General features: G+C 36.3%; 2 protein-coding genes across 3 annotated transcripts in view; one reads left to right on the forward strand and one right to left on the reverse strand.

The window, feature by feature from the left end:
* Positions 1–13,631, reverse strand: part of LOC117315752 (centrosomal protein of 78 kDa-like) — a 128,566-nt gene extending 114,935 nt beyond the window's left edge. For both annotated transcript variants that reach the window (XM_033870103.1, XM_033870102.1), the window contains exons 1-6: positions 13,502–13,631; positions 11,891–12,072; positions 10,828–10,928; positions 10,015–10,184; positions 9,038–9,110; positions 8,162–8,265 (exon numbers count right to left, since the gene is read on the reverse strand). In XM_033870103.1, coding sequence (XP_033725994.1) covers positions 8,162–8,265; positions 9,038–9,110; positions 10,015–10,184; positions 10,828–10,928; positions 11,891–12,042 — 600 coding nt within the window. In that variant the 5' untranslated portion in view covers positions 12,043–12,072; positions 13,502–13,631. The remainder of the gene's footprint in view (positions 1–8,161; positions 8,266–9,037; positions 9,111–10,014; positions 10,185–10,827; positions 10,929–11,890; positions 12,073–13,501) is intronic.
* Positions 13,632–13,647: 16 nt separating this feature from the next.
* On the forward strand, positions 13,648–25,650 carry LOC117315754 (dnaJ homolog subfamily A member 1-like). Its single transcript, XM_033870105.1, has 6 exons — positions 13,648–13,813; positions 14,299–14,435; positions 16,711–17,011; positions 17,721–17,948; positions 20,001–20,231; positions 22,881–25,650. Exons 2-6 carry the CDS (start codon positions 14,304–14,306, stop codon positions 23,198–23,200), a joined length of 1,212 nt encoding a protein of 403 aa, XP_033725996.1. The 5' UTR covers positions 13,648–13,813; positions 14,299–14,303; the 3' UTR covers positions 23,201–25,650.
* The last annotated feature ends 474 nt before the right edge of the window (positions 25,651–26,124 follow it).

Below are 26,124 nucleotides of genomic sequence, written 5' to 3' on the forward strand. Positions count from 1 at the left end.
TCTGTCCAAGGAGATTCCTAAATACACCAGGGAATATTGGCCTAGATAGAGTCTGTCCAAGGAGATTCCTACACACACCAGGGAATATTGGCCTAAATAGAGTCTGTCCAAGGAGATTACTACACACACCAGGGAATATTGGCCTAAATAGAGTCTGTCCAAGGAGATTCCTACACACACCAGGGAATATTGGCCTAAATAGAGACTGTCCAGGGAGATTCCTACACACACCAGGGAATATTAGCCTAAATAGAGTCCGTACAAAGAGATTCCTACACACACCAGGGAATATTGGCCTAAATAGAGTCTGTCCAGGGAGATTACTACACACACCAGGGAATATTGGCTTAAATAGAGTCTGTCCAAGGAGATTCCTACACACACCAGGGAATATTGGCCTAAATAGATTCTGTCCAAGGAGATTCCTACACACACCAGGGAATATTGGCCTGAATAGAGTCTGTCCAAGGAGATTACTACACACACCAGGGAATATTGGCCTAAATAGAGTCTGTCCAAGGAGATTCCTACACACACCAGGGAATATTGGCCTAAATAGGGTCTGTCCAAGGAGATTCCTACACACACCTGGGAATATTGGCCTAAATAGGGTCTATCCAAGGAGATTCCTACACACACCAGGGAATATTGGCCTAAATAGAGTCTGTCCAAGGAGATTCCTACACACACCAGGGAATATTGGCCTAAATAGAGTCTGTCCAAGGAGATTCCTACACACACCAGGGAATATTAGTCTAAATAGGGTCTATCCAAGGAGATTCCTACACACATCAGGGAATATTGGCCTAAATAGGGTCTATCCAAGGAGATTACTACACACACCAGGGAATATAGGCCTAAATAGGGTCTATCCAAGGAGATTACTACACACACCAGGGAATATAGGCCTAAATAGAGTCTGTCCAAGGAGATTACTACACACACCAGGGAATATTGGCCTAAATAGAGTCTGTCCAAGGAGATTACTACACACACCAGGGAATATTGGCCTAAATAGAGTCTGTTCATGGAGATTCCTACACACACCAGGGAATATTGGCCTAAATAGAGTCTGTCCAAGGAGATTACTACACACACCAGGGAATATTGGCCTAAATAGAGTCTGTCCAAGGAGATTACTACACACACCAGGGAATATAGGCCTAAATAGAGTCTGTCCAAGGAGAGTCCTACACACACCAGGGAATATTGGCCTAAATAGAGTCTGTCCAAGGAGATTACTACACACACCAGGGAATATTGGCCTAAATAGAGTCTGTTCAAGGAGATTCCTACACAAACCAGGGAATATTGGCCTAAATAGAGATGCAAACATCGATCACTCCGCATATCATTGATTCTGACACGTTCCCATCCCAGACATGTTTACCGTGACCATCAATTAGCCACCAGAGTCAGCTTGGTGTTAATCCGACAATGAAAATATTGTATTTGTGATAATACAGCGTCAATATTTGTCTGGCTATAGGACTAGTGGTACTGACAACACAAGTTGTTGTAATTAAAACTAAGTAGGAAGCCTTGCTCACAACCCTGCGTCATTTATTATGATTATGAATGCCATAACCTAGCAGATATGCTGCATGCTTTATCATGATTATAAAAATCATATCAAGAGTTTAATGCCAAAACTCCACCTGGAACACATATTCCCTGACTTAAACTAGTTCTGACAACAACAGCCAACAGAATAGAAGCTACCTCGTAATCTATCTGAAACCGTTATGTATACTGGTTATAAATGTCACTGTTATGTTAGATGCTAAATCAAACAAAATAAATTCATTGACTAGAACTTCTACAGTCAACAGAGGAAATCATTGATATGGTAGAAGCTATTGTACAGTGATATGGGCTTGTAAAACTACAATAAAGTTGTTAAATTTCAAAGGGCTTATATTCCACAGTTGATCCAGTCAGAAATATAGTTCAAGTGTTTTAAATTTCGCACAACAGCCTTGTAAGCATTCTTCAGTAAACACCTACATTCGCGTGTACATGACATCCATTAGACCCTAGAGAGTATGTTTCTAACTCCAGGCAAAATCAGATTTGACTCACGTGTCTGTTGGACATTAAGTTTTGCCCCTTCACAATATGTTGAATAATGATCTGACTTCTAAAATTGCTTAATCTCCAGGGTCACTGGATACCCTGGTGTAGATGTCGATATTTGTTGGGTAGTTATTTTCGTGCTACCTATTTAAAGACCACGAACACTACCCACTATACAGTAAGTCGTTTATGGCCGTGTTGAGATGGTTCAATGCTTAAAATCAAATAGGAATATATCCCTAAGTACAGCAACTATTTGTTTAGTATGAAATCAGGAAAAATCAATTCCTTGCAGGCCATGGTAAGAGTAGCCATTCTCAATTTCATTTGGTGTTATCATCTACAGTGGTCACGTAAAGTCAGACGGGAAAATACTAAAAAATTGAACTGGTGTCACACGAAGTGTCGGGACAATGCTATAGACTTCACCCTAACATATATATAAACCTCAGGTGGTAGATAAGGTGACACCCAACGCTGGAACAATAACTGAACACAGTTTAATGTGTGTACATGAAAACCATTCTCTGATATAATGAAATTAGTTAAAGCTCAATTCCGTTAAATTGTCATCCATAAAAAAAAACATGTCGTGTAAAAAAGTGAATCATGAGCCATATCACTTTACATGTAGTATGTAGTCTAGACTGCCTGAAAGGAGCTGTGATAGCTCAGTTGGTTAGAGTGTCAGCCACGCAACATCAGGTGACGTCGGAGGTGCCTGGTTCTACGCTCCCTACTCATGGTGGTTCGTGTTTCTTGGGATGTTGAGAAACAGACCAGTCTGTGCTGTCGTGGTTGCGTCCTTCAGTAAGACACTTCACCCTTATTATTCTGGATGGCATGCAATGGGCCTCCTGCATGTTGTTCAGTAAGGAAGTCACCAACTACTCAAATGTTGTTCAGTGAGGAAGTCACCAACTACTCAAATGTTGTTCAGTGAGAATGTCGCCAACTACTAAAAAGACAGGGTTCGACACTTGTTCGTTAGTCCAAGACTAGTAAAAATTCTGAAGGACTAGTAAATATGCTCTGTTTATTAGTCCTGTGGACTAGATGAGTTTTTTATTTATTTATTTTTTTTTTTGTATTCTAATCTATAACTTATACTCAAGAAGAGAAAATTGTACAAAGTTAGCACTCAGGATACACCAAAACTCATATTAGAGCATTTAGATATCAATTCCTTACTGGGAGAGACCCCCATACCCCCGTCCCCCTTCTGCACAAGCCCACCGGCCCATCACTTCGCGATTTGTTGTTCGTCACTAAGTGTTTCAGCTGAGGTTGAAGCCCTCAGGACTAGTCACAATACCACAGGACTAGTACCTAAAAATTTTACTAGTCCTTTGGACTAATATATTGAAAAAGTTAGTTTCTAACCCTGAAAGAGAACCTGCCTCAAAATGACCCTGGCTGTTGAAGACTGCCTGAGCGACCCCCTGTATTTGACTCCATCTTACATCAGTGACTGTACTGAAGACCTTCCAATACTATTTCCAATAAGATTGGTCAGTACAAGCGACCATGATTACATACAGTCCCGAACTATTCCGCTGTCTGTAATAAGTAACTTTTGAGATGACCCCTTTTTCGATGTATTCAGTGACTAGAGAAGTAACGGGCAGTATCGGTTAGTTACAGATGGATGTAGATCAGGACTAAATTCAGACCCACACTTACCAACAAAACAACACCAGAAACATGTGATAGTCGAACAACAAAGACAAAACTCAATATTAAAAGCTTGCAGATATCCTCATAAATCTGTAAACAAAAATTTCAAGGAATTAGTTGTCTAATTCCCACTTGTCAATAATAAATTGTCTCTCAAAAGGTGAAGGAATTAAAGAAAAAATCTTTAAATAAAACAAAAACTAGTTTATCTTATAAAGTACAAATGATATTGAAGGTAAAGAAAACAACAAAATGTCACCACTCAATCAGAATTTGACCATCTGATGAGGTCATGTCTCCATGTGCCCAGGAGGGCTGATAGACAAAGGATTGGCAAAATTCTACATCTGACTGATAAAGTACACTATATTACTACATATGTCACTCAAAGCTTTCTAAAATGGTAAAAGAGTGCTGTGCTGGTGAATATAGTTATTGTTCAAGTAGGAAAACTAGTATAAACCTCAGACCAACATTTGTAGTAAAAATTTAATAAGACCCAGCCAAAAGGAAGTCGAGTAAACTCTAAACCAACATTTGCAACAAAATAAACAAAGGGCAATAACTCTTCATATATACAGAGAATCGAACAAGTTAAACAGCTAGGGAATCATAAACAAAGGGCAATAACTCTACATATATACAGAGAATGGAGCAAGTTAAACAGCTAGGGAATTATAAACAAAGGGCAATAACTCTACATATATACAGAGAATGGAGTAAGTTTAACAGCTAGGGAATTATATTAACTTTTGACCAATATGCTATAAAAGGGCAATAACTCTATATAAATTTACAATGGGAATGAATAAAACAGCAGGGTGTTACATAAATTATATGGGTGTCCAAGGGCAATAATTTTTCAAAATAGATATGAAGTGTGTTATATAGCAACAAAACTATATAAAATTTAAACAAATTTTGTATACAAGAGCAATAACTCTAAATTTACAGTGGGAGTAAATGACATAGCAAAGGACATTATATAAATCATGGACGACTATGTGTATCAAACATGTGCGGCAATAACTCTTAATATAAAACGGTGTTTGAGATCAGTGTGAGAGCCTCTGCTTCCTGAGATCACATGACATTTAGGTGAAATGCTGGGAAAGTTATGGTGCAGACGAAATATTGGTGGCTGCTAGCCAGCAACTGAGAAGGCCAGACAATCTCGACCAAATGGCATATCATATGTCCCAAAACTGACAGAATTATCAGAACTCTTCATATTGAAAGATGACTTTTATTTTGTGTAACAAAAACAATATTGGGCCAAATGTGTTACAGAGTGAATAGAAAATTTGAATCATTTCTCCTTTATTACCGATTGTCAGAAAACATTATATGAATAATGTAGATAAAGTTTTGAAGTTATATGATATTATCATCAAGCTAGAATGTTCATAGAACATGCAACCAGTCTCGATTGGTCAGAAATGGAGGCTGCTCAACCCAAACCTAAACCAAAAAATACTAAATTTTCAAATTTGATTTCATGGCATTGATATTTGACCCTAAAAAATATACATATATATGTATATCATCATACTATCACTACTCATGAGTGAATTAAAAATTCTGCAAAATTTCTCAAACAAGAAAATGTCTGTAAGACATAAATGTCCCCTGCTACTTGACACCCCAAAATACACCCCAAAACACAGTTTGGTGAGGATCTCATCAGCAGTTCCTGAGATTATCTAATTATTACATATTGCATTTGAACGAGACGGGATGGAACATGACGGACGTGTGTAACACTATATGCCCCCCTCCCTCTCTCCCCCTAATGGTGGAGACATAAAAAGAGAGACAGGAGATGGACAGACATAGGGCTTTGGTTTGGTTTGTTTAATGTCCTATTAACAGCCAGGGTCATTTAAGGACGTGCCAGGTTTATTAGGTGGAGGAAAGCCGGAGTATCCGGAGAAAAAAACACTGGCCTACAGTCAGTACCTGGCAATAAATGCAACTGCCCCACGTAGATTTCGAACTAGCAACCCAGTGGTGGAGGGCTAGTGATAAAGTGTCGGGACACCTTAAACACTCGGCCACCGCGGCCCCTTACATAGGGCCATGCATGCCTCCCCTGATAATATTAAAGGGGTTAATTAATAAGCAACCTTATGTGTACGTTGATGTTATCTCGAACGAAGTTAAACGATGTTTACAACATTTACGTAAACGTGTATGAAGGTATCTTTTTAGTGTCTGATTTGAAAACACTCAATTTCCTGGTATTCTGTAACTAAAGCAAAACAGACCAAATTTTCCTGAAAATACAGAAGCTCAAAAACCTACAGAAAATTTCATTGCGAAAATCTGTCATTTAGACAGAATTGTCTACACATTTTGGCTACAAGTTGTTGCTACTTGTAGCAGATACAAAATCACATAAATTGATGATGTCATGCACACATAATTCTGGGGAATCCCTTTCTACACATACACATAGTTCCTTAACCTTTCTATTGTCTAAGGCCAAACAAAATTAATGTCTTGTTTCTCAGGCACATTTTTCCAAAAAAGGATGAGGGAGGGAGGCTTTTTTTTTTTTTTTACTACCTAAAAATGTGATGAGGGAGGGACTTTTTTATTTTTTTCTCTCAGTCACATAATGATACAAATACATGAATCATGTGATTTGAAATTGTGTCAATTGTTAAATGCATAAAATGAATAAAGAAATCTTAATTTTAAACTATTGTCTTTATTTTCTGGTATTAAACTTGCAATTTAAATTGAAAAACAATTGAAATACAATTTTATGTTCAATGTTCACCAGATGTACACAAGTGATCAGGAACTCCCTATGTTTTAAGATTTGGTTCTTACATAATGTCCAAACAGTTTTGTTGCTTCGTTTACCTTAAAAGACATCGATCATTACTTTATCAAAAACATCAGCTTTCCGTTTGCCGATCGCGGCCGACACATCATGATCCGTGAATTTTGGCGGAAACGACCAGTCTTCGGGACCAAGCGATCCATCGCGCAGACCCTTGTAAAGTTCGCCAAACGAACAAGTGTCGCTATAATTCGATATGATTGTCCAGGGTAAAATAACACTGCCAGAAAAAGATATTTGAATGGAAATCATTGCTACCATGTGCAATCGAAAAATCAAGCTTCTAAAAGATAAACAAACGTTTCAATGATCTGATTTGGGAGATTCTAAAACACGGATCGGGCAAGTTCCGGATATTGCGGCAACCAACGTCGGATTTTTTTCCGGAATTTATTTTTCGGCGCGGACGTTTTTATTTTTTTGATTTCAATAAAAAGTGAGTGGTGCGGGGGGTTCATATTGGATGCGGGCGGGCCTGAGAAACAAGAAATTAATTTTATTTGGCCTAATCAGGCATAATAAACCTTTGATTTTAATAGGTCATCTAAAATGGGAAATCTCAACCTGAGATTATGGTTATAGCCATGCTGATAGCTACAGTTAAAAATCTAGCAGCTTGAGATGAATTTTCTCTGTCTTCATCATAAACAAAGGCGACTTTTTCTCTCCCACACATTTCACCATTTAAAATAATTGCGCAAGTGTTAAATTCAAACATGAAAAGTATGACAAAATTGGTAATGGCAATGCCATTCTATGAAATGGTAATGATTTTCCATAAATACTGACCCCAAAATTTCATCATTTTGACAACACTGAACCCAAATTCCATCTTTTTTCCAAGAAAGCACCTGAGATGACTTTCTGTGTGTAGTTAATCTTGTATTTATATTTCCCTGGAAATATGTATGGTGAAGGATTCGAGAAATGAAAAACAAATTTGTACAAGCCTGATCAACGTAATTGGGAAAACCAAAAACTTTAGAACATCAATTGGCATGACTTCTCACACTGGGTAAATGCCATACGAAGGGAGGTAACTCAAAGGAAAATATCAAATATCTATGAGTTTTTCAGAAAAAATGCCTTGAAAATAACCCTTATAGAGTGGAAATGTGTTCAAGACATTGACCTTTTTAGTTTGTGTGGTAGGAGGAGAGGTGGTAATGGGACGGGACGGGATGGACATTGGTAAAACTATATGCCCCCCCTCCCTTCATTGGGTGGACATGTAAACAGTAAAAGGCAATCAAAAGTGGTATTTATAACAAAGATGTCATTCTCTTTTGTATTTGGAATACAGTGAGTGTTAACATTAAAAGATAGTAGTAGTAAAAAGGTATTTAAGACAAATATATATAAAATATATAGATATGACAATTGAAGTAATGACCCCATAAACAGGGGTTATTTGCAGTACACATACCAAGTTGTGATACCAAATGTCCTTGAGAAGGATATGACTCACTTGAACATCTCTGAATCAATTCCAAGGCCCTTCACGTTGTAATTCAAGGTCTTTCACACTCAGCTTATTATTAAAAGAAAATGGCCTACCTTTATAACTTTAGCCAAGGATTCGGAGCCGCGCCCTGTCAGACTACAGCCGGTGAAATTCACAGAGTTGATGGTTGTAGAATTCTTGATACCCTTACAAACAACTGGGTAGTAATACAAAACAAAAACCAATTAATCCATTTATCAGTGAAATGAAAAAAGGATTCAACTTAACTTTTTATTTCAAAATGGCATTGTATTCAACAAATATTCCAATACATGAATACATTTCTAGGACAATTTCCTATGAGCACTTCTGAGGCCCAACTCAATTTGCACTCTTCGTCTAGAATATAACTTCCAGTCACTCGATTTGTAGCTATTCTGCTTCTGGAAGATCTTCCTCTTCCGTCTTGAAGATGGAAGATTTATCTTCCAAGATGGCGGCGACCATGTTTAAGTGTGCGACATGTGGAGTGATGATTCACTAGATAAGGATTTATGGCACATACATGGACAGGTTTGTGTTACAGTGTTTGAGAAAACTTAAAAACTTTGTTTTCTGTTATGTTCTTCCGGTTAACTCAATTTACATATAACGGAATGAAATCTTCTGAGAAGGCTTCTCTTCTGAGAAGAGTGCAAATCAAGTTGGCCTCCGACCTGTCCTTGACCTCCAAGAAAAGGGAGAAAACAATATATCCTCTAACATCACTCAGAACTTCTAACATCGCTCAGAACTCATGAATGTGCCATATCACATCAGAGGTAATGGCAAAGTTTCCATTTTGTAAATGGAGACCTATATTAGAAACTTTTTTTCTGTTAATAAGTGGTAATACTGACAGGGTTTCTGTCATGTGAATATAGAAATGTTCTCTTTGAAATTAATTATTTACCAAATTGTGTTTCTAAAACAGATAACTCTGTACTTACTCTCCAGACCGGTATCTCCAATGCGACAGTATTCCAAAGACAGATGATTCAGCGTGGTATTCTTTACCAGGCCCTGTAACACATACATCAGTCAGTCTTTAACATATCACTCAGGTATTCTAATAATCATGACTAGAAAATACATATCATACTCAAGTTACTCCAATTAAAATATAACTTTACCAGGCCCTGTAACACATACATCAGTCAGTCTATAACATATCACTCGGGTATTCTAATAAACTAGAAAATACATATCATACTCAAGTTACTCCAATTAAAATATAACTTTACCAGGCCCTGTAACACATACATCAGTCAGTCTATAACGTATCACTCGGGTATTCTAATAAACTAGAAAATACATATCATACTCAAGTTACCCCAATTAAAATATAACTTTATTTATTTTACGATAATTGCAAAATTAATTATATCAACTATATCAATCACTTGTTGGCCAGGATTGAAGGGGTCTTACTGTGGGAGGAAATCAGAGTACTTCGAGAAAACCCATGTGGTCAGGTGACCCCACATCTTTTCACATCAGATCAGGGAATGAAAGCCCAGCCACCTAGGTGAAAGGCAAGTGTGTTACCACTGTACCATCCGACCACCCTACAAGTTACCCTAAGGTCTATGTTAGAATTCCTTCCTTCATATACATCTACCTCCACTGACCTCTGTTTGGCCAATTAACACATACATCACTAACATTAGTCAATCTAAGACAAATCACTCTTAAACTTAAATGTTCCTGTTGATGACATCTTGTAAGACTGAACAACATCATGTATATCAAATATCTGCAGAACAATTCAGTTAAAAATCCTAGATACTTTTCTTAATATTTCCTTCATGAATTCTATTCAAACTTCAATTCTTCCAATACCAACAATACACTGTATCATTAAAGAGTTAACTAAAACAGAGAGGATAATTAATTCAAGGGAGATAACAGAGAAAAGGGAGACAACCTTCATTAGCGTTGACATATCACGTTCTCGGAGTGGTAGACCCTGCAGTTCCAAACAGGACAGCGTAGGAGTGTTCACCAGACATTCCTTCAGAGCTTTACATAACCGGTAAGTGATTTCTTTGGACCGTACAGCGGGCATCTTCCTCTTCTCTATCATCGCCTTCTTCTCTGTTAAATTACAAAAACATGTACCAAAACTATAACTTTAAGTCACCTCTTATGACTTGAAATACTGCAGGTATATCGTTTCCCCACCCAGGTCTAGAGTTATGTAAAACTTGCCCAGATTATATATAGCTTCATATTGATAACACAAAGTTTTTTTTAGAGCAACTTTTGTGTATTTTTTTTATAACCCTGGGAAGATCCAGGACCAAATTTGTGGAAGAGAAGAGCTTGTGGCTAGCTCAACTAACAAACACATAGAAAACCTGTTGTATGTTACAGAGCAATTTTGTGATGAAGCTACCACAACCTGTCTTCAGGACAGGTGTCACTTTTCATGATCAAGATCACTGTTAACTGACTGATATTACAGTTATTTTTTAATATTTAATTGATGAAAGTACTACACTATAATGAATATATTGTGAGAGTTATATATATAGATTATTGTGATTGCAAGAGATTAATTTACCCAAGCTTAGGTGGTAATTTGCTATTGGTTTGTTTGTAAAAAGTAGAATTGAATTTTATGCCTAGCATATTTCATGTCTATCATTGTTCCCTGTTTTCATGAATTTAGAACAATCTTATTCAGCAGGTTTTTCTTTTTCACTTTGTAAATTTGATAAAATGATTATATAGTTACCATTGTCCTCAGAGGGAGGCTGGTAGTAGCTGCGGAAGGCTATAAACTCCAGGTTCTTGTTGATACGGAGAGTGTTGAGGACTGGCTGCCAGTCATTAGCTCTGGAAAACAAAGTCGTTTGGAATAGTTGATCAATTCAATATCACATGTATACTGAAAGCCAGATTATTTGGTTCAAATTGTATTCAAGCATAATTCTTTCCTGCAATTGCAAAATATAGGAATCAATCATAGAAATATCAATTACAACTAGAAACATATAAATTAAACTTCTGTTATTTCTTGCCTGATCAAGGTTTTGTCGTCTTGTAATGAACACCATTTAGGTAACAATATATCTATATGATGGAAAAATAGTTAAATTTAAATTGTGATAACAAGCACTAATTGTGAGGGGTCTTTCTGTGATTTTGTTAAACTAATCTGCCCCTAAAATTGATCATGCACAACTAAGGGATTCTATATTTAAGAAACTTTGCAATAATTTTGAACTGTCAAAATCTAATATGGCAGTCAACACGTTGGCTTTTCAAACTGCCTTAAAATGGGGAAAAAACTAAACTTAGGACTGTCATGGACCTACACGTACTATGATTAAAAACTTATATTAGCATCCTGATGTAAAGGAATGTAGCTTTATAAGGAACTGAAGTGCAGATTAAGATATTAATTTATTTTAATCATATTGGAAAGATACATAGAGAACTTCAAACTATCATTCAACTTCTGTTTTCATTAATTTAGAAATATTGATAAAATTAAAGTATATGGATAGAGGATTGACCAGACTACACATATTTACTGGTATTTAATTTCCCTGAAAAAATTGCTACAGTTTTGTATGCAGCACTTCGAATTCTAGGAAATTGAAATCAGGGTTACAAACTGACATTATTTATTATGTTATGGGATGATAACAAGTAAATTCTGGCCAAAAGAAATGTTTGTTTCAAGCAGGATTAAATCATTTTATAACAAACAATGTTGGAATACATAAAGGGTTCACAGTTATGAGTTTAATAACACATGTATACTAAAGTTAGTTCTTTCCCTCTATACTCACCTGACCCTGTCTCCATTGAGGTCAAGCACCCCCTGACCTAGATGTGCTTTTACAGCTGGCAGGGGGCAGGAATCCTGCATGGCACACAGGTTGTCATAGTGACCCTCAAAGTCAATCGCCCCTCGCTGACGTGCTTGTACACTCTCAATCATTGTGCAACTGTACACAATACTTTTCTAAATCTGAAAAATAACAACACATAATCAAATTGAAATATGCATATCATAAATGAAATATGATGCCATCACTTAAAAACATTTAATTTCCAAAAAACCTCATTGCTTAGTGAAGTATATATACATGTATCTGCAATTCAAACAGCTGGAAATTTAATAAAACGACAGCAGTACACAGCTATTGGAGGTTGCATGAATTGGATGGCTGCATGTACAAAGGGAAGTAATTACCATTATTATCTTTGACCAGCTAGAATAACACAAATAACCAAATTCTGGAACACAAGAATGTTGACAAGTAACATTTCAATATACCTAATTGTACTTAATTCAAATACAATGTAGATATTCTCAATTATAAAGTCAATTCAATATGAGTTGTTTCCAATCATGAAAATATCTCATACTTGTGTATATATATATATATATGCATTTAAACATTTTCTTTTTAGCATAAACAACCTGCGGAAATGGATCATTGATGAGCATTTATATAGCATGCTACGGTATACAATGCTGAGTATATATATATGAAATTAAACAGTTGAATATATAATGCACAAGGTACGTATTTCAACTGATTTTCTTACCAGCTACATATATATATGGTTATGCTATCTATATATATTTGTATCAAAGGTATTCCAGCATTTCCATGACATGCAGCTAAGTTTCATTTGATAAGGAAGAGCAGATCTTGGATTAATTAATTTCCAATCAGATATATAGCAAGGCATTCAGAAACAAATGGGATGTGCTTAAAAAATTAAGTTATGATTATTGCAGGTTAATCAGGCCAAGACAAAAACATTAAAGATGATGTTCTTAGACTGAAAATAAGTTGTAGAAAGATATATAGTGTTTGGAAGGCGTCAACAGTTTCAGAGGGTACTATATATAGATAGAAGCACAGGCGTCTGAAGTTTGTTATAGGGGTAGAAGGAGAATTAAAAGGAGTCAAAATGATCGAGTGTTGTATATATATATATTGACTCGAGCATGTATAATATATAGCAATCACTCGAATATATACAAAACGTTTCTATCAATGTAAGGATATAACTTTCTTTGAGATGAGACCACAATTAATTCAATCCTATGTCAGAAATGTCAATTTTAAAACGTAAACAAACTCTAATGTTTACATTTCAAACCGTCTAATTTCTAATTTGCTCACATTTATTCAAAGGGAAAATAACAAAAACGTACATTCAGTTCATTGTATTCAACCAGAGCCGTACATATTAACCATTACAGTAGAGTTCAATTTCCTTTAATACCCGGTAATTTTAGGAGCTATCCCGGCTTCATAACGATCTCTTATTGTCCAAGACATGCTCGTACTCGCTTACAGTAAATAAAGTAATGTCTATGCAAGCTCCGTTTCCTGCAGTGTAAATTTTTTGAACATTCGTTAACGGAAACACTTGAATACCTTTGCAAATGTTGTGACGAAAAACTGTCACCTGTCATCCACAGTGTGCGAATAATCATCCAAAATTCGTGAGCTTCATCGCTTTGAAAATCCAGGAAATGGCGCTTTTAGTTTACGTCCCAGAATTCAATGCTTTGTGACGCAATTTCCGGTTATTGGACCATGAGTCTGGAAGTTTCTACATGTTCGGGGAAATATCGTTGATAAAAACGCAGATTTCTGAAACGCATTGTTCAGTTTACCCTCCGACATTATAGACACAAGACATATAACTTGTGTAAGAAAGCGTTAAACACGAGAAGTTAATTCAAGGTAAGACACATTGTCCAATTTGAATGATTTGATCTGGACATGTGGACATTTCGACGCGTGCGTCTGCATTGTCAACGAAACTGTGATCGTCTCTCAGATTATAATCTGAACGACGTACGTGTCAAACGATCATGAGTTAACTTAAATGTTGTTTTTCTATGTTTTTGAGAACTTTTTACTCGAACAGAATTTTATTTAAAGAATATATTTTAATTATGAACAGTGAACACAATGACCTTACTTGCAAATCAAAACAGGTTCCTGGTTTGTTAAAACTTGTCCAATAACGATTCGAATGTCTTTGTTTCATAAAGATTGATTTGATCTAATATAAACTCATTTTATGTACAACTGATCGTATTCAGAAAACACTGCATGGATTCTACATTATCTCGACAGTGGCTATTTGAAATAATATTTGCTAATAAGTAATTATTTTTCAGATGCTTATATTTAATAAAAATTAACGTTTGTACTTTTTTCAGGAAAAATGGTTAAGGAAACAGAATACTATAAAACATTGGGAGTTGAACCCAGTTGTACTCCTGAAGAACTGAAGAAAGCCTACAGAAAACTTGCTCTAAAGTATCATCCAGACAAAAACCCTGATGAAGGAGAAAAGGTATCACCTGATTTGTAATACTGTCATGATGTACATGAGACGTGATTCAACATTAAAACTTGCCCTACAGCCCAGGGCAAATAAAACAGGATAAGAAATTCTCATACAACTTTCCTGTCTGTGCAACCTAAACATTCACTGTCCAATGTTTAATTGACTTGCCTAACACCACATACCGTATTTGACCTAATAAGGGCGCCTGCCCTAATAAGGGCGCCCCTACCTTTTTTCAAGGAAATAAATCTTTGACTGAGTGTCAAAATGGTGTTCAAAAGTAATAATTCATGTGAAATATTTTGCTACTTTTTGTGTTCAATTTTCTTCAGCAAATTAAGTAACTGGAACACATATATGTTTTCGCCACATTTTGTGTATTCCTACAGGCTACAGATGACATGTCGGTGCAAAGAGCACCCAAAACTAAACACACATACAAATAATAACTTACCATCTTTATTTGAAGATAAAGTAAAGACTTCATTCTTGTTGATAAATAACTTTTGTTCAGAACAGAAAGCTAGTAAAAGACATTGTAAATCAATTATTAGGTCAAAGAAAACGATGTCCGATATGATCTGGGAAATCACCTGTTTCTATAAATAGAACACAAAAGAGTTCCATTTGAACATAAATGGTGGAACACACGTTCTCTGGTCTAAAGATCAGCTGGCATGGTTTACAAGTTTACAGGAATATTCAAGTGATGTTTAAGCTTAATATATAATGATAATGTATATATGTCTTCATCTGGAATATTTTTATGACTGAATATTTTATCGTTTCCACAACCTTGGGTATTCTGCTATAAGGTATAGTCTGTTTCATAAAACTTCAGAATAACTAATCTTAATAAGGGCGCCCCCACTGTCAATTACCCGCGCCCTGCGCTCTTATTAGGTCAAATACAGTATTATGTATACTTGATAAAGGTACATGTTTCATAATTAACATTATTAAAACAATGCAGTTTTCTGTTTTAATCCGAATCTTCATTTGTACAAGGTTATTTTATGATAACCAGTTGTGGGCCAATGATTACAGGGCATCCAGTTGAATGACCCTTGACTTTTAGCAATTTCAGAAGTCAAATCACTATTTCTGAGCAATCTGAAGGGTCAAAACATATGTCAAATAGACATGTCCCATCAAACCCAAGAGTGAGATCTCAATTTCAAGTTTATTGAAAATATTGATAACAACGAAAGGCTAAGACATGTATAAATGTACTTGATTCATTCTTCATAATTCTTGTGTTATTGCCTTTCTGTTCAATAATTTTCAGCCGTACTCTTCTATTTTTTCCTCCTACTTGAATTGTCAACATACTGGCCATGGTCAAACAAATCGGTTATCTTACTCCTAGCTATATATAGCTACCTCACCTAGCCGCAGGATTTATTTGTAAATATAAATATGTATAAAATTAAAAAAATGAAATAAAATCCCAAGCAAAACTGACAGGTTGTTTTTCTGTTAGTAAGGGAGTGAAATATGCATCATAAAACAATTTAATAGGAGGAAAGAATACACTAAGAAAACTGCATTAATAATAACTAATTCCGTCATTTGAGAGTGTGGTACATTTTGGATCAATGTGCTTTTATGCTAAAAAGCATGCATGATTATTATTAATGGGCGAATAAAAGAGTTGCTTTCAAAATAAGGCAATAAGATGTGAGAAGTAAACCGCAGACAACAGATTTATTTGGTTGATTATCCAAGTGTATTACTCTTTCTACCACAATACCCTGCGTTATTCAACTCTCAGACCATCAGTTAATCATTACAGCTGTTGATTAACAATCTGTTTATACCACACGTGGTATAAACTCTGTACGCATTTTGATTGGCTAACATGGTGAACTTTGACCCAAGCTGCAGTTGTTATCGACGTCATCAATAATCTAATGACGTCACATCACAGGGTCCCGGACGTCACCAGTACACTTTATTTGCATACGCGAAATAATACTTGGCCACGTTTCCCTTTGATTCAAGCCGATATTATTGTGGTAGAAACGGGTCACACGACTCGAAATTGTTGGATATGGAATTTATTTCACACGAGTAAGTTATTTTTTAAAAGTTACAAAAGACACGAGCTTGTGTAACCTCTATTTATTGGCTGAAAGTGAAATATATTTGCTAAAACAAGCATTTACAATCCATAGATTCTCAATCTCGATTGCTAACATACCCTGTGTCCTGATCTTAATTATCTGGAGTCTTAATCAGAATAAATGTTCATGTTTTACACCTCTGTATTGGTTTATAGTTCAAAGCGATCAGCCAAGCGTATGAAGTGCTGGCTGACCCAAAGAAGAGAGAATTGTATGACAGAGGAGGTGAGGATGCTATAAAAGGAGGAGACAGTGGAGGAGGTGGTTTTAACTTCCATTCACCTATGGACATTTTTGACATGTTTTTCGGCGGCAATGGTGGTGGCCGAAGGGGAAGAGGCCCATCCAAAGGAAAAGATGTTGTTCACCAAATCAAAGTTTCTCTAGAAGACTTGTACAAAGGGGCCACAAGAAAACTGGCACTTCAGAAAAATGTAATCTGTGATAAATGTGAAGGTAGGTAACTGTGAGCCGGTGAAACAAAATCAGATATCTAATTCCCAACGCTTTCAGTTTACTCCTGAATTGCTCCCCAACATGATTGTTCTAATCTTGTGTTTGACAGTTCTGTTGATAAATGTTAAAACAAATTGAAGGGCATCCATTAAACCCTTGAGGGTGTGTGTTTTTGACTCCCCAAAACCAGATTTGACTCTTTGAGTTTAAAAGTACAAGTCTATTTGTCAAATGTCTTGACCCTTCAATTTCTGAGAAAGTAGGGGCAACCATAGCTCAGTCAGTAAGAGCGCTGGTAATATGACCTCAGCTGAAGGTCAGAGATTCGTAGTTCAACACTCCCTACCTCTTAGTTTGTGTTTCTCGGAAAGCTGAGAAAAGTATTTGTCTGTGCGGTTGTGGTTGTGTCCTTGGGCAAGTGCTCTGGATGGCAAAACATTAACATTAACATGCTCTGGAAGCTCTCGTATGCTATTATCATAAATAATCATAGATGTTGATCTGTCCTTAAAACAATAAGACATTGACCCAGATTTGTGCTGTTGATTTTGATGAGGATGCTTGTGCCACAGTTAGTCTTATTGTGGATTCAAATTTCACTTGTCCTCAGTCGATTTTTAGAAAGAATAACCGTTTTGTTCACATACTGTATTCTCCAGTAGACAAATTACTATATCTCTTCAACACTTGATCTGTTTACTTGCTGTAGGTCGTGGTGGTAAAGAGGGAGCCGTTGAGAAGTGTACACCCTGCCGTGGGACAGGCATGCAGGTACGGATACAGCAGATCGGCCCCGGGATGGTACAGCAGATACAGAGTGTGTGTGGTGATTGTCAGGGACAGGGAGAACGTATCAATCCCAAGCACCGCTGCAAAAACTGTCAAGGACGTAAAGTTGTACGCGAACGCAAAATCCTAGAGGTCCACATTGACAAAGGTAACTTGATTATTATCTTGTTGAAGAGCTTGTGCTTAGATAATTTGTGAGTTTTTTTCTCCATTTGATACATTGAAGATTGCAGGTAATATGAAGATAAATATTGTAATTCATGAACTTAGAAATTGGTACCAGTTTTTACTACACATAAAAAGTGTCAAGCAATGGGTATAACTTCAGACCAACTTTGAATTTGGACAAATCTTCTTCTACATAAAAATTTGTAACTAAAATATGAAGTGACTGATGAAAACAAGTCAACATTTGAATAATGGTTTAAACTAAGCTGGAATTTGAGTGAAATCTTCTTTTATACAAATACTTCAATAGAACATTTTTCAACAAATCTGGAGGGCTGTTTTAGGTTCTAATGGACATTGATGGAAAACATTTTGATTTTAAAGGTCAACTTTCTAAAATTGGTAGATTTCTAAAATTTGTAGTTGAGTTTATACTTGAATATTCCCTTACCAATCCACCAGATTTCTTCCAAAAATGAAAGAAAAATCTGAAATAGCATAAAAAATATGAAATGTGAGCACCACTTAACAGCTGTTCCAAAATTGTCCATGTTGGAGAGGTGGGAGGCGTTTTTTCCTCCACCACCCATCAAATATCAAATCACATTAAGTATTTATAAGGAATACTAGAAAAATGTGGTTTTACCCCACCCCCATCACACCTCAAATTTTAAAACATGTGCCTTCCATTACTCTGGAATATCCCTAATATAGTGTCACCCATCCCTCCCATACAGATAATTCTGGAATATCCCATATATAGTGTCGCCCATCCCTCCCATACAGATAATTCTGGAATATCCCAAATACAGTGTCTCCCATCCCTCCCATACAGATAATTCTGGAATATCCCATATATAGTCTCGCCCATCTCTCCCATACAGATAATTCTGGAATAACCCAAATATAGTGTCGCCCATCCCTCCCATACAGATAATTCTGGAATATCCCATATATAGTGTCGCCCATCCCTCCCATACAGATAATTCTGGAATATCCCAAATACAGTGTCTCCCATCCCTCCCATACAGATAATTCTGGAATATCCCATATATAGTCTCGCCCATCTCTCCCATACAGATAATTCTGGAATATCCCTAATATAGTGTCGCCCATCCCTTCCATACAGATAATTCTGGAATAACCCAAATATAGTGTCGCCCATCCCTTCCATACAGATAATTCTGGAATATCCCAAATATAGTGTCTCCCATCCCTTCCATACAGCTAATTCTGGAATATCCCTAACATAGTGTCTCCAATCTATCCCATACAGATAATTCTGATATATCCCAAATATAGTGCCTCCCAACGTTAACCCTCCCATACAGATAATTCTGAGATATCCCAAATATAGTGCCTCCCAACCCTCCCATACAGGTAATTCTGGAATATCCCAAATACAGTGTCTCCCAACCCTCCCATACAGATAATTCTGGAATATCCCAAATACAGTGTCTCCCAACCCTCCCATACAGATAATTCTGGAATATCCCTAATATAGTGCCTCCCATCCCTCCCATACAGGTAATTCTGGAATATCCCAAATACAGTGTCTCCCAACCCTCCCATACAGATAATTCTGGAATATCCCAAATATAGTGTGTCGCCCATCCCTCCCATACAGGTAATTCTGGAATATCCCTTATATAGTGCCTCCCATCCCTCCCATACAGATAATTCTGGAATATCCCAAATACAGTGTCTCCCATCCCTCCCATACAGATAATTCTGATATATCCCAAATATAGTGCCTCCCATCCCTTCCATACAGATAATTCTGGAATAGCCCAAATATAGTGTCGCCCATCCCTCCCATACAGATAATTCTGATATATCCCAAATATAGTGTCGCCCATCCCTTCCATACAGATAATTCTGGAATAACCTAAATTAAGTGCCTCCTATACAGATGATTGTGGAATAACCCTTAGAAACTCCATTGATAATAGAAAATCTCAACAAAAACAATTTAAGTTTGAATAACATTAAAGTCTTAAAGTTAGTTTCTTAAAATAATTCCAATCTACAGGAATGAAAGATGGGCAGAATATCCGTTTCCATGGCGAGGGAGATCAGGAACCCGGTCTAGAGGCTGGAGATATCATCATCGTCTTGGATGAAAAAGAACACCAAACATTCCGACGTCACGAGAACGACCTCATCATGGAAATGGAGTTGGGACTTGCTGAGACACTTTGTGGCTTCCAGAAAACCATCCCCACACTAGACGACAGAACTCTAGTACTGACAAATCTACCAGGTAGGTTCAGCACCACTGGGTGATGTAGTTGTTGTTTGTAATCTGGTAGCCCCATGGTCTACCAAGACCGTCTACACATAGCCCCATGGTCTACCAAGGCTGTCTACACATAGCCCCATGGTCTACCAAGGCCGTCTACACATAGCCCATTGGTCTACCAAGGCCGTCTACACATAGCCCATTGGTCTACCAAGGCCGTCTACACATAGCCCCATGGTCTACCAAGACTGTCTACACATTGGACTGATTTTCAATTGGTAATCAATAAGGAATTGATTATTAATTATCAGTTTGGTAATCAATTATCAGTTTTGTAATTAATAAATGATACAAATGATTAATTAGAAAATCAGAAAAAAATCTGCAATCAGTTTTGAATTTCTATTTTGTGTATTGATGAGGCAAGAAAAAAGTGATAATTCTAAATAAAACAGTTCTTTACAAACTAATAAAATCACAATGAAAGCGTAAAAAAGTCTTGACACACCTGACTTAAGTTGAGAGTTCAAACCTGTGAGGAATGGTCAGAATTTTGTGTGTGTGACACACGCATGCATCTCGCAAGCAGATAAGGCAGTCCTTAAATGACAACAGCTGTTGGTAGGACTTACCAAACCAAACCTACAAAGGTGAGACTATCCATAAATGACCTTGGCTGTTGATAGGACATTAAACAACACAAACCAAACCAAACTCTCACAGGCTAGGCTCTCCTTAAATAATTAATAGCTGTTGGTAGGACATTAAACAATACAAAATCAAACCAAACCCAAAAAGGGGAGGTCATCCTTAAACAATAGCTGTTGATAGGACATTTAACAATACAAATTCAAACCAAACCCACACGAGTGAGGCCATCCTTAAATTACTGTAGCTGTTGGTAAGATGTTTATTACTATTCCTAGCCATACCTGTTGTTGATGGGACATCAAATAATACAGATTAAAACCAAACCCACACAGATGAGGCCATCCTAAAACATCAATAGCTGTTTGTAGGACGTTAAATAATCCAAAACCTAACCATGGGTAAGGCCATCCTAAAACAACAATAGGACGTTAAACAATACAAAACCTAACCATGGGTAAGGCCATCCTAAAACAACAATAGGACGTTAAACAATACAAAACCTAACCATGGGTAAGGCCATCCTAAAACAACAACAGCTGATGGTAGGACGTTAAACAATACAAAACCTAACCGTGGGTAAGGCCATCCTAACAATAGCTGTCTGTAGGACGTTAAACAATACAAAACCTAACCATGGGTAAGGCTATCCTAAAACAACAATAGCTGTTTGTAGGACGTTAAACAATACAAAACCTAACCATGGGTAAGGCTATCCTAAAACAACAATAGGACGTTAAACAATACAAAACCTAACCATGGGTAAGGCCATCCTAAAACAACAATAGGACGTTAAACAATACAAAACCTAACCATGGGTAAGGCCATCCTAAAACAACAATAGCTGTTTGTAGGACGTTAAACAATACAAAACCTAACCATGGGTAAGGCCATCCTAACAATAGCTGTCTGTAGGACGTTAAACAATACAAAACATAACCATGGGTAAGGCTATCCTAAAACAACAATAGCTGTTTGTAGGACGTTAAACAATACAAAACCTAACCATGGGTAAGGCCATCCTAAAACAACCATAGCTGTTTGTAGGACGTTAAACAATACAAAACCTAACCATGGGTAAGGCCATCCTAAAACAACAATAGGACGTTAAACAATACAAAACCTAACCATGGGTAAGGCCATCCTAAAACAACAACAGCTGTTTGTAGGACGTTAAACAATACAAAACCTAACCATGGGTAAGGCCATCCTAAAACAACAATAGGACGTTAAACAATACAAAACCTAACCATGGGTAAGGCCATCCTAAAACAACAATAGGACGTTAAACAATACAAAACCTAACCATGGGTAAGGCCATCCTAAAACAACAATAGCTGTTTGTAGGACGTTAAACAATACAAAACCTAACCATGGGTAAGGCCATCCTAACAATAGCTGTCTGTGGGACGTCAAACGATACAAAACCTAACCATGGGTAAGGCCGTCCTAAAACAACAATAGCTGTTTGTAGGACGTTAAACGATACAAAACCTAACCATGGGTAAGACCATCCTAAAACAACAATAGGACGTTAAACAATACAAAACCTAACCATGGGTAAGGCTATCCTAAAACAACAATAGGACGTTAAGCAATACAAAACCTAACCATAGGTAAGGCTATCCTAATACAACAATAGCTGTTTGTAGGACGTTAAACAATATACTAAAACCAAACTAAATCCACACAGGGGAGGTTGTCCTTTAATGACCACAGCTGTTGATATGACATTTAAGAAACCAAACAAGCAATAAAGCCAATAGAAGTAAGAAATGAAAACTGAGTAATAATAGATAGTAAAGAATGACAAATATTTCTGTGTTTTCATATAGGTGGCTAGATTTATTATTTAAACCCAAAAAGTTCACATTGTAATTTCTGCCTATATCTTGAAAATATAGATGGCTCAAAATAAGAAACAATAAGTTGAGGTTTTTGTCAGATTTAATGAGGAATGCAATTTAAGTGTTTTGGTGTTACGCCGAGTTAAGTGACTAAAAACAAATGTTTCTGTTGCAGGGGAGGTAATAAAACATGGAGCGATAAAATGTGTGATGAACGAAGGCATGCCAATATACAAGGACCCTTTTGAAAAAGGACGACTTATAATCAAATTTAGTATAAAATTCCCAGAAAAAATAGACCCTGCATCTGTTGGCATGCTGGAAAAAATCCTACCTTCCAGACAAGAAGTCATTATTCCGGACGGAGCCGAGGAGCATGATCTCGTCGACTTCGACCCCAAGGCACAGTCAAGTCGAAGGCGAGCGGAAGCTTATGGAGAGGATGAAGATGGTGATGGTATGGGAGGACAACGAGTGCAATGTGCGTCACATTAATCAGACAAGAGACGAGACGTTTTAGCCGTTTTTAATAATTCTTGTGGCCAGTTTTGCTGGTGAATTTAGTATTTATGACTGGGAGGTTTCATAGTTGATGGGTGTCTACATATAGATACGATTGCCTTTAGGCTATTATTAATAACTGTGATTGGAAAGTGGATAACGGTCAATGTAGACAAATAGCTCGGAATGGACAGTATATGCCTATTGGACCCAAACACAGCTGACCTTATGACTCCCCGCTGAACCACATTCTCACCAGATGAAGGCAACAGTTTATACACAGATTCTGTTCCAAGTTAAATAAGATGTGACGGATCCGTTGTCCATAATCTTCATAACTAGCTGTAAGGCCTTTTCTTTGATGCAGATTAACTGGTTCATCTTCTAGGTATAAATGTAAAATCTGAGACATATAATTTTGGTCTGAAGATGTTTTTAACAGGCCTTGGAATTATTCATCTTGGCCCACCACAAAGTAAAGTTCAGTGAATAGGTCTATCTTCATTTCATAGCGAACAATTCTGGTCTGTTTGGACTGAGATATAGTGTCTAATCTCAATGTTTGGTGTTTTTTAGCTCAGGGTATTTACTCTCTCTAAATATACTGAGATAATGAGATTCCGGCAATAATTTCTCCAATATGATCAAAAAATCTATATACTTAGAGTATAAATGATACCTTTATGGCTGTTACAAATATAGGGATTCAGATTTCTGGAAAGATTTTCAAGTTATCTGGTAAATCAAACTCTCCTGGATATTGGTTCCAGTTAAATATATGATGTTTTCTTTGTGTGTACTTGATAATTGGAGCCTGTAAGCTCTTCATTAAGAAATTTATTGATAGATAGACTTGCATGCTGTACTGAGATTTTTTTTCATGTTCGTCTATAGCTATTAACTTTTGCAGTATTCATTGAGGTGAACGAAGAATGCCATTTGAATTTTCCTTGTTACATTTTAAACAAAATTGATGTAGACAATCTGATTTGTCAGTTCAAAAATGTGACATCAATATCTCTGGGATACATTAATATAATGGAACAGCAGATTTGAAGTCTCGAGTCTCGTCATGAAAACCAAAAAGAAACTATAGGACTGCTGTAGGTCCATCTTTGTTTCATGAAGGAACAATAGATATACTGGTCCAACCATTTGGACGGCAATGAATAAATATGGACCAGGTTTTTAATTTGGAAACTGCCAAGGGAAATAGTGTATATACTTCCAAGGCTGGGACTGTTGTACATGTGTTTATTTATGATTTGTCGGTTATTAAGTGCAGGTCAAAATTTTACAGGCATAACTTTTGGTATTTTTATCATTTTACTGACAATGTGAGTATATAAACCTCTCTGTGAGATGTACATAAAACATTCATTATTATTTATCCTTTTATATTTTTCAACGTTTTCTAAAATCAGACATGAAAAAGCTTAAAAATTCACAGACATTCTGAATTAAACATGTTTGTGACATAAGTTCCAAACTATAAACTCTGAACTCGTGACATGCGACATGCATTGTTTGTATTGTGTTACAAGGTATTCTCTGATACGCAATTATTTATACATACAATTCTGAATAAATTGTGTTTCAAGTTGATGAATATAATTCATTGTACATGACACATTATTGTTATATTGGATGAAAAAAACACCACTTTATAGATATCTGTCTGTTCTCTTAGTTAGACAACAGTTTAAAAATAATAAGTTCCGTTTGTCAGCGATATTGCTGTTGTTAATATTTCAATGCTTGATAAACATATCTTTTTATTTTATAATGAAGTTTTTGTGGTTGAATTCTGGTTAGTATAATATTATGTACATTACATATACATATTTATCTGGTCTTTGTTTAGACGTTATATTTATCTGTGTTTCGGGTTGGACATACCCAGTTAATTTGCTGTAGGGAGAAAGTAGAGCATTGTAAGAGTTATCTCCCTTGATACCTGCGAACTCGAACAAGTCTATCATGTGTTCACTTTAATCTCCCTTCTCTATGTAAAATCTAATCACTAATCACAAGAAAATTTAACAAGTAGGGAAATCTTCTCTTTCAAATGAATTCCATTCAATGTCACACTGAAGTTTAAAATATCGGTAATTTAACACAATGAAAAAGAAATGAAATGTCTGAAAGTCATATTAAAGAGCAATGTGTCCAAATACAGATGTCAAAAACATAAAGTTGTAGCGCCAACAACATTCTGCATTCTGTGTTAGGAAGTAGACCGTGTATTTCTCCTGAGACTTGAGTTATACTCAGTTTACACAGGAATCACCTTATATAAATGAAATGGGAAACAATTAATGTGATGTGGATGTGTCAATGTATTTCTCAGTCAAGTTACAGTGTTAGTATGACTGGAACAAAAAAACTTGATTGTATTTTTAACTTGGACTGCAAACTCCAAATAAAATTATACTGTACTAAAATTTTCTTGTTGTTTATACATACATGTATAACAATTGTGGTAAACCAATCAAATTTTTAGTTCACCTGGTTAAAACGACCAAGGTAACGTTATTATTGGACCATGTGAACATGATAACTAGAGTAAATATCAAACCAGTTTGATGAAACTTCGTATACAGCCATATATCAACAAAATCTGGGATGAGTTCGAAAATAGAAATTATTTGACAGAAACTTCCAGAGTGATTGGCCTTTGTATAATATTATTATTGGACCTTTTGAACACAATAACTGAGTAAATATCAACCAAGTTTGGTGAAAATTTGTATATCGCCAATTATAGACAAAATCTCGGACAAGTTCAAAAATGGGATTTATTGACAGTAGCTTACAGAGTTATTGCCCTTTGTATATCATGATTACTCTATGCAGCCATATATCAACAAGATCTGGGATGAGCTTGAGAATGGAAATTATTTGACAATAACTTACAG

Source organism: Pecten maximus, chromosome 17 (genome assembly GCF_902652985.1).
Source record: "Pecten maximus chromosome 17, xPecMax1.1, whole genome shotgun sequence".
In the NCBI taxonomy this organism is placed as follows: Eukaryota; Metazoa; Mollusca; class Bivalvia; order Pectinida; family Pectinidae; genus Pecten; species Pecten maximus.